Below are 10,520 nucleotides of genomic sequence, written 5' to 3'. Positions count from 1 at the left end.
CGTATATCTCCTTTTTTGGTATTTTCATGCAAATTCTTCTGCTAGTTGGGATTTAGTCTACTTCTGTATCCTTCCCTTCGAGACTCAGGGGTCCAAAATTATCTTCTGTGTCTGTGTCAATTGGTTTCCCTTTTCTTTGTTGAAGAGGGTCTGTGCAGTCCTTCTGCCTAGTCCGCCATCTTGCGGGAACTCTGTGGATAACATTGAGAAGAATGGGAATTCCAGAACACTTGTGCTCATGAGGAACCTGTACATAGACCAGGAAGCTGTCATTCAAACAGAACAAGGGGATACTGCATGGTTGAAAATCAGGAAGAGAGTGTGTCGGGGTTGTATCCTTTCACCATACTTAATTCATTCTGTGTGCTGAGCAAATAATTCCAGAAGCTGGACTATATGAAGAACATTGTGGTATCAGGATTGGAAGAAGACATTAACAACCTGCAATATGCAGATGACACAACTTTGCTTGCTGAAAGTGAGGATGCCTTGAAGCACCTACTGATGAAGATAAAAGCCTACAGTCTGCAGTATGGATTACATTTCAACATAAAAAAAATGAAAAACCTCACAACTGGACCAGTAAGCAGCATCACGATAAATGGAGAAAAGTTGAAAATTGTCAAAGATTTCATGTATCTTGGTTCCACCATCAACACTAATGGAAACTGCAGTGAAGACATCATACAATGTGTTGCACTGGGCAAAAATACTGCAAAAGACCTCTGAAGAGCAAAAATGTTTGAAGACTAAGATGTGCCTAACCCAAGCCATGGTGTTTTCATTTGCCTCACATGCACTTGTGAGCCAGACAGTGAACAAGGAAGACCAAAGAAGAGTTGATGCTTTTGAGTTGTGGTGTTGATGAAGAATACTGAAAGTACCATGGACTGCCAAAGGAACTTACAAATCTGTCCTGGAAGAAGTGTAGCCGGAATGCTCCTTGGAAGCGTGAATGGCCAGACTTCGTCTCACCTACTTTGATCATGTTGTCAGAAGGGGCCATTCCCTAGAGAAGGATATCTTGCTTGATAAAGTGGAAAGTCAACGAGAAAGAGGAAGGCCCTTGGTAAAATAGATTGACACAGTGGTATAGCAGGGATTGTGAGGCTGGCACAGGACCAGACACTGTTTTGTTCTGTTGTACATAAGGTCACTATGAGTCATAATGGACTTGATGGCACCTAACAACAACATTAGTGGCCCCTAAGCAGGTATTCTCTTTGTTTCACCTACTTTGGTCATGTTTTCAGAAGGGACCATTTTCTGGAGAAGGATATCATGCTTGGTAAAGTGAAGAGTCAGCAAAAAAGAGGAAGACCCTCAACGAGTTGGATTGACTAGTGGCTATAACAGTGGGCTCCAGTATAACAAGAATTGTGAGGCTGGTGGATGACTGGGCAGTGTTTCATTCTGTTGTATATATGGTTGCTGTCAGTCAAAGCAGACTCGACGGCACCTAATGACACTCAATAAGCAGGTATTTGTTTCTTCCTGTTTTCCTGCAGTATTTTATACTATCTTCTTCAGTGGTGCTTAGCACATCATACTGCAATTGCTTAAATTTTCATGTCTTTCTCCATTGGAAGTTTTAAGCAGCCCTTTCTATATTGTAAACTGTTTAAAGACTTGGACTGTGCCAAATTCACACTTATTTTGTGGGCTTTGGAGCATTTCAAATTTGAGCACTCTGCTTTTCATCAGTCAACTTATATTTAACTGAATGATTTCATGCCTTTTGAACTGTGAGCTTCTGGAATTTCTACAGTGTTTGGTTATTTCATACTCTAGTTTAGCGATCTTTTGCAACAAATGTCCTTTTCTTTGTTTTTCTCTAAATCTACTTCTTGTTGTTGTTGTTTGCCGTTGAGTCGGCCCCGACTCATAGCAACCCCTCCTTGGGTTTCCGAGGCAGTATCACTACGGAAGTAGATTGCCCAACCTTCCTTCTGAGGAGTGGCTAGCAGGTTTGAACCACCAGCCTTCTGGTTAGCAGTCAAGTGCCTCAGGCACTATGCTACCAGAGCTCCTCTAAATCTACTTAGTAAGTATGTAAGTTAAAATATTCATTTTAAACAGGTATAATCATACTTCTCTAATGGTGTATCTAACTGTTTACCCTAAAGACAATTCATATGCAGTAACTTAAAATGAAGATATATCTATATTTATCTATAATCTAAATTATGCTATATACAATTTGTTTAATTTCTAGAGTTCAGCTGCACGAATGGACCATGAAACAGCCAGTATTTTGAGTTCAGGTAGCACACACTCTGCTCCTCGAAGGCTGACAAGTCATCTGGGAACCAAGGTAACAGAAGATTATGAACCCTGCTTGCTGTTACTAGGAATACCTTACTAACACATTCTTCATGGCTTCTTTAACTTCAGCGAGAGGAGAATTCTGATTTAATCACCAATCTCTGCTAAAGAAATGGTATCTTTTTTACAAAGATGCAGAAACAAAGGGAAAAAGAAGACAGGAAAAGTGGCAAATTAGCTAGTTTTTTATGCTTTTACAGTGTTATCATCCATTTCTCTACAAGTATCCTAACCTGACTTACTTGCTGCTAACCTGACTTACTTGCTAACCTGACTTACTTGCTGCTTCCTAAACACTCCCCCTGGTTTTCTGCCTCGATGCCTTGCGTTGGTAGCACCCACCTCCACTGCACAATGGCTGTCAGAATCCTCATTTTATTGAGCTTTTCTTTCCTACAAAACATTTTCTTATCCCAGAAGCCTTTTATCTCCACATGTAATCCATCTACACCCTTGCATCTCTAACAGTTTGTGGGAAACTTTCCTTTTGAGAATAAGAACTTTTTTTTAATCTTTTGCAGCATTTAGCACAGTGCCTGCACATAATGAGTGTTCAATAATCATTTATTGAAATGGTTGGAAAAAATGTTTAAATTGAATGTTATTCAGTGCTGGTAATTGAGCTTTCCTAGGGTATAACAGCTTTAGCAGGACTTAGGAATAATATATTTGAAATGAAAATTATTATTTTATTACTGTTTTAAAGTTAGAGGCTTTAATGCTATATTGACTAAAATGAAATTCTGATACATTAAACCAAAAAAAAAAAAAACCAAACACACTGCCGTCAAGTCGGATCCAGCTCATAGCAGCTCTTCCTCGGATTTCCGAGGCAGTATTGTTATGGAAGTAGATTGCCCAACCTTCCTTCCGAGGACTGCCTAGTGGGTCTGATACTTTAATATATTTTCAGTTAAATGTAGATATTTCTGTTGTTTTCAAAGCATACCTATATAATCTTTATTTTATGTAATATAACAACTACATAAAGCATTACTGAAATAACCAATGTTGAGTTAAGAAATGAGTTTTGGAGCACTCAGTGATATTGTCAATATGAGACTTGATTGTTTTAATAACTCATGATAGCTACTGCTTAGGACCTGTTGTATGCCAGATACTGTGCTAGGAATTTTATGTACATTATCTCTTATGCTCTCAAAAACCTTGAGACATACTCTTACCCTTTTTTCTTAACTGTGAAAACTAAAGCAAGAAAAGTTCAAGCAACTATTAAGTAATTAAACTGATATTCAACCCAAAATTTATCTAACATCAATATGTAGTTTTTACTATAAGGAAAATCTCTAGTATTCAGTGATACTTTTATATGAAAACTAGCAACTAGAACACTATCTCCTTTTGAAATGATTGGAGCCTTGGTGATGCAATGGTTGAACTCTCAGCTGCTAACCAAAAGGTCAGCAGTTTGAACCCATTAGCAGCTCCACGGGGGAAGTAGCCTGCTTCTGTAAAGATTATAGTCTTGGAAATCCAATGGTATAGTCCAGTTCTACTCTGTCCTGTAGGGTCACTATGAGTCAGAATTTGGTTTTGGTTTGCTTTGAAGTGACTTATACATGTATTGTCCTATACATGTATTACGTCATTTAATCTTCACAGAAAAAAAAAAAAAACTATTAGGTAATTCCTCTATTTTGTAACAGAAAATTGAGACTCAGAAAAATCAAATAACTTGCCATTGTGACAGAGCTAGCTTGCAAGTGGTGGAGCTACATCTTTAACCCAGGTCTGGTGAAAGTCCATTTATCCACAGTATTATCCTGCCTTCCTAAAACTTGCCTACCTAAAAGTACATATGTGTTAACACATTTAGAGCACTATCAGCTGGGTAACTCTTGTAGGGGCTATCCTTGACGTCATAGGATGTTTAGCAGCACCCTTGGCCTCTACCCATTAGTTACCAATAGCACCCCCTACCCTCCAGTTATGGCAAACAAAAATGTGTCCAGGTGTTAGCAGATGTGCTGTAGGAGGCAAAATCACCCCAGTTGCAAACCATTGATTTGTAGGCATGATGATGCGTTCTTTGTATATTATCCTGTACTGGAGTTTTACTAGAACTTTGAAATGTGGCCAGTCACAGACTGCAATAACTAGTTGCTGTTTCTTGTTTCCAGTCTTCCAAGTAAATCTTTAAATTGACTATGAGTCCTGGCTTTGTCAAACTCCCTGTGTAATCATGACATTTGTCTTTTTATAGCAAAATATTTTATATATATTTAAGAGAGAAAGTATATAATTTTAATGACATAATTATAATCTGATGAGAATTAATGATTGCTGAGAATTAATGTTTAGTAAATAATTGTTGTGAAAGTGTTTTCTATTTCTCAATTATAGTTGTAGATTAAAAGAAGTAAAGTAAAATTGTAAATTGGGTAAAGAACTTAGATAAAACACATTCCTTACTGTTTGTGTCTGTGTGTATGAAATCAGTTGAATTTCACTAGTCAGTCAGAATCAATGGATGATCACCAACTGATCCAGACAAATAGCAATTTAAGTATGCAAGAACCTGCTTTCTCTTTCAACACTGTTTTCTGTCACTATACTATTTGCTCACATAAACAAATTGATGATAATTATGTGGATTTTGAAATAACATTCATTATTTCATCTTTTTTTTTTTTTTTTTTTTTTGAGTTACATTAAATATCCCATTCATCACTTCATTGGTTTTGGCTTTTGGATATTAAAGTCATAATTTTGTTTCTAAACTCATTTGGCCCACAGGTGGAAATGGTGTATTCATTGTTGTCAATGCTTGGTACTCATGATAAGGATGATATGTCACGAACTTTGCTAGCTATGTCTAGCTCCCAAGACAGCTGTATATCCATGCGACAGTCTGGATGTCTTCCTCTCCTCATCCAGCTTTTACATGGCAATGACAAAGACTCTGTATTGTTGGGAAATTCCCGGGGCAGTAAAGAGGCTCGGGCCAGGGCCAGTGCAGCACTCCACAACATCATTCACTCACAGCCTGATGACAAGAGAGGCAGGCGTGAAATCCGAGTCCTTCATCTTTTGGAACAGATACGAGCTTACTGTGAAACCTGTTGGGAGTGGCAGGAAGCCCATGAACAAGGCATGGACCAGGACAAAAATCCAAGTATGTTTTCTGTAGTGTACATTATAGTGCATGTTACAAAGCAAATGTAACATCTTTAGAAAAGAAAACTTAGTATGTTGTCTTTATAAATAGAAGGGGGAAATTCATTTAGCTAGTTCCACTGACACCTAGAGTTTGCAGTTAAAGCTAAATTCCCCTAGAAAAATTTAGTAAAGGAAAATGTGTGTACCACTAAGCAACCAAAAAAGGAACGAAAATCAAGAGTGACTTCTAGAACCATAGCATAGTGGAACTAGAAAGAACTTGAGCAGTTGTGTTGCGTATCTCCTTTATTTTTTAGATGAACAGAGTCAGAAAAGTGACTATCCATAATAGCTGATAGAGTTTTCACACTTGTGTATTATTCTACTTAGTGAACACAGAGCTGTGTTGTATCTGGTATATTATTTGAGTCTCACAACAGCCTTGTGAAGTAGGGAGAGAAAGTATTACCATTTCCATTTATCCAGTGAAGAACTGAGGCTCAGAGAAGCTGAAAGATTTGTTCATGGCCTTACAGCTAGTAAGTGGTAGAGCCAGAACAGAGGCCAGATCTGAGTCTTAGCCTAGTGTTATTCTACTGCACCATCTTGCGCCAGGCAGTGGGCACCAATTGCTGGGGATGATCAGCCACCCAGCTCTTTGCTCAAGGAAAAACCTTGCCCACCAGCCCTCTCCCTCAGGAGCAGGGAACAGGAGAACTAAGACCCCTGGGAACATAACTTACTTCATTCCTGTAGCGAAGAGCCAAAAGCAGTAAGTATTTAAGGTAAGGCTTTCTTTTCACCTGACAAGAACTTGGCCATGCAAATTGAGTTTATAGATCTAGTACCTTCAGTCTAGCAGTGGATTTAATTAACATTTTCCTTTATTTTACCTTGAAATTTCATTGGCATTCTAGGAGAATTCAAAGATAAGCAGACATAAACACATAGGGCCAATCTGTGGATTTGAGGAGCTAGAGAAGGTGATGGTACCAGTATGATTTATGAAGCTATAGTAAATTTTTGAAGCTTAGATATAAAGGCAAATTTATTTAAAATCTAAAAAACTTCAAAAATAAGCAAAAAAAGCAGAGATAGTAAAGAAGTCACAATCCTTGTTTATTGGAAAATTTCCAAAAAGGTCCCAGAGCTGAAAAGAACTAATAAGGGACTTTCCTGGGAGGACACTGACCTTCTGGACTTTCTTTGGCTGCCCACAGTTATGTAATTACCCATATTTTGTACTCTTGATCCCTGTTCTTAAATAGTAAACGAATAAATTCATATTATTATCAAAAATAGACTTTATTGTTAATTTATTTCAAATAATGAGGTTTGAAACCTTGTGCAGAGTATTATATGTGGAGGTACATTTTATTGGATACCATTTTCGTTAAATTTTTGCTGACTATTTAGTATCTTTCTATACAGTACGCTTCTCTACTAGGTATCTCCTTTGTATACAGCCATGTGCGTTAGCCACACACAACAGTAGTTTAAATAGGAAATGTAAACAAAGTTTAACAGTTTTATACTAAAATGCTTTTTGTTTTCTCACTTAGCATAAGTTTAAAGTATTAGTTTTTTAAGTCATAGCATAAACCTGCAAGGGACTTACTCTAACAAACTTGGTCAAGGGCAGATGAATGGTTTTTTTTAATAGAATCAAGAAAAATCCCTATTTTTATTACATGTTTTATAATATTTATTCATTTGTTCAACAAATATTTGTTGATTCATTAAGTTCCTGTGCATTAGGGACATATTAGTGACCTCTGTATGTTTTTAAAGTATATTAACATCATTGCTTTTGAGATAACAAGGCATTATGATTTATGTCAATTTTATTTTTCAGTGCCAGCTCCTGTTGAGCATCAGATCTGTCCTGCTGTGTGTGTTCTAATGAAACTGTCATTTGATGAAGAGCATAGACATGCAATGAATGAACTTGGTAAGACAAAAATGTTTCTTAATGCCATAAAGGAATATTGGTTGATTTCTAAATCATGGTAGAAATTCAGTATAATATGAATTTTATTTATTCAGTATAAATGAAGATTTTTAGTCATTGATGAACTGGGATATAAGACCACTAACTTTTATTATCAGCTCCTTTCTCATTGTAGCTAATGATAGGGCCCTGGTTTCCAGAGGAGAAAGGATCTTGAATCATAGATACGGCTACCATGTTATAAACTAATTTGGATTTCCAAAATCTTAGCCAAAGATGGAAAAAATTACATGGGCCACTCCCTGTCCCCATTGCCAAGGTAGACCCTCTGTGACAGTTGACAGGGAGGACAATTTGATTTATTTTGAAATGTAGAGCTAGTTCATTGTTTACAGAACTTAGCAGCTTCCAATTAACAGAGAAAGGAATTGTTATTAAGATTTTCTTATTGTTAAGATATATCTTTATGGTTATTAGTACTTTACTGAATTTTCATGATGAGCAACATGGTAACTTTGAAACTAGTTAATACAGGAAAATATTATGGTCAATTTAAATTAAAAACATTCCATTAATATTGAAAAGATTACTCTTTTACGTACATGTCAATCACATACTCAAAACCTTATGTAACCTGCATTTATGCACCCCATTTTTCTTTTCTTGTGACAGTTTTTCTTTGATTTCTAGGTTCATTTTGCACATGTGGTATTTATAAAGTGCATCAAGCAGAGCCACCTTATGTAGACATGCCACAAGCAAGAAGCATATACTGCAATTCCATCTTTGTATAGCTGTGCCCTTATTTTTTGTGATGTTTATGTGACATTACATTCCAGCCCCCCACTTTGTATTCCTGCCACCTCATTGTTGTCATTCATCATTTATCTTAAAAGCAGTAAAGTCATGAGATTAATTTAAACACAGAGAACCTAAACAGCCAAAAATGAGTGTTGTCTTCTTCAGAGTCAACACTTTGGGAGGCTTTGTACTTTGTGCTTTCAAGCCTGCCCTCCAGCCATCCTTTTCTTCCCACAAACCTTAGCATTGGCCCACCTGACTCTCTTTACTCCCCCAGCCTTCTGTGGAATTGAGTATAATCTTCAGAGTTTTCCCCTCCTCAGTATGATCCCACATTTCTAAAAATTTTAAGTTTAGAGTTTTTGTTTGTTTGATGCCAGTAGTAATGGGAAGGAGATAAAAATAATGAGTAAACAGGAAAATTAATCCAATTTTAAGATACTACAAAAGTGTTTACATAATGTCCCTGTGTTCCAGTGGACTGTAGACTAGGACTGAGACAATAATCATCTGAATTTGAAAATAAAACCTAGACTCAGTATTTGTTCCTCTTCCTTCTTCAGGTAGGAAGGCTACCCGGGGCATTTCATCACAGGAGCTAGGGCAGGGGCTTTCAGGTGAGGAGCAGGATGGGGCCTCTGGGGGTGTGACTGCCGGGGACATAGTCAAGGGGCATTACCTTCTCACTCCTAGCCTCCAAATTTGCACCAGGGCAAAGGGAGGATCAAGGTTTGCATATTGAGGGGAGATAGTATAAGACAGTACAAGGTATCTGGCAGCAAGAGATAAGGAGGAAAGAAGTCTCAAATGGGTGATGGGAAATTCCAAAGCCCACTCAGCTGAGACTGTCATTTGTACATGTATGAAGATTATATAACAGAGTCTCTTAAGTTTGCACCTATCAGTGTTGTAAGTTTTAGTTTATAATATATGATCTCTACGTATTCATTCCAAACTTTGTCCTAGAAACTGTGCTAGGCACTGGATATAAAAATAATTGGGACATGGTCCTAGATTTCAAGGAACTCATGGTGTATTATGCATTAGTGTTTCCTAAACCAGATCATAACAATCACCAGAGGTGCTTGTCAAACCGCATAAACTCTCTGGCTCTCTACCAGGCCTACTAAAGCAGTATCTCTAGGGAAAGGTCGTGGGAATTATATTTAACAAATGACCCAAGTGATTCTTAAGATCAGAAAATTTTGTAAAGTACCATTCTATAGAATATTGATGTTGGGCCCCTAATAGTTTTTTTTTTTTTTTTTTTTTTTTTAGAACTAGGCATTTCATGCTAATGGTAACTATTTTAATCAAGTAGTTGTTGTTGTTGTTACGTGCCGTCGAGTCGGACCCAACTCATAGCGACCCCTCCTTGGGTTTCCGAGGCAGGATCACTATGGAAATAGATTGCCCCATCACAAAAAAAATAATAATACTTTTTAAAATTAAGTGTCATCTCTTTATTATTTTTTTTATAAGAATCTAAATTAAGAGTTCTGTTGAATGTCACTTGAGGCAGTTGATCCTCTACTATCTGTAAAATTATGAGATGGCATATTCGATAATGGTTGGTCTGTCTAACTATTTTCTAACATAGACACCAAGAGAAAAGTATGGAAGGACATGCTTATCATCTTTGGGTTATCTGAAAATATCCTAATTACTTAGGCCAACTTATTTTTTATTCTATCAAAGATGAATTTGTATCATATTTTTGTGAATCCATTTATAGTTTTAACCTATGAATCATATTCTTTGCCTTAAAATTTATTGAAATCTTTTTTTATAAGCCTGAAATCTTAAAGGGCTCTGTCTTTGTTCTATATCAGATAAATTTTTATTGAATGTTCTTTTTTCTTTAGCCATGTTCTTTATGAACTTGTAGGCATCTACCAAAATCTTCTGTAATCTTTATTTTCAGAATCCAGTCTTAAAGTTTTTAGTTTAGTTTATCCAAACAGTAGCACTCAGCTCTTTGATCATTTAGTGCCTTCTTTAGATGCATTTTTATCTTCATTAAGAAAGTATCCCAGATATTGCTACACCAGGCATATGTAGGTTTATGCAGATACAAAGTATAGTGTATTTTGATTTGGTATTGATTTTCTGCTTTGTAATGCTTGACATTTTGGTAGTCTCATCAGTACATTAGATCTTCTTAGTATACTAAATCTACAGTGACTCCCAGCTCGGTTTTCTTGAGTCAACATTCTTGATCTTTTACCGGCTCTTCTCTTTCACCCAATTATTAAATGATGAAATCCCTTAAAACTGTACTATAGATTCTCTTTTCCTTCTCCCCCTAGACAGTAGCATCTAT

At 36.7% G+C, this 10,520-nt stretch overlaps 1 protein-coding gene across 1 annotated transcript in view; it reads left to right on the top strand.

Annotated features, from left to right (window-relative positions):
* APC (APC regulator of WNT signaling pathway) overlaps window positions 1-10,520 on the top strand; it is a 114,617-nt gene that overhangs the window by 86,801 nt on the left and 17,296 nt on the right. Inside the window, exons 8-11 of the mRNA XM_042781877.1 lie at window positions 2,216-2,314; window positions 5,083-5,461; window positions 7,301-7,396; window positions 8,761-8,814. Coding sequence (XP_042637811.1) covers window positions 2,216-2,314; window positions 5,083-5,461; window positions 7,301-7,396; window positions 8,761-8,814 — 628 coding nt within the window. The remainder of the gene's footprint in view (window positions 1-2,215; window positions 2,315-5,082; window positions 5,462-7,300; window positions 7,397-8,760; window positions 8,815-10,520) is intronic.

This window comes from Orycteropus afer, unplaced genomic scaffold (genome assembly GCF_000298275.1).
Source record: "Orycteropus afer afer isolate SDZICR_OR568_19922 unplaced genomic scaffold, OryAfe1.0 scaffold00191, whole genome shotgun sequence".
NCBI lineage: Eukaryota > Metazoa > Chordata > Mammalia > Tubulidentata > Orycteropodidae > Orycteropus > Orycteropus afer.
This window is presented reverse-complemented; position numbering and strand designations above follow the sequence as displayed.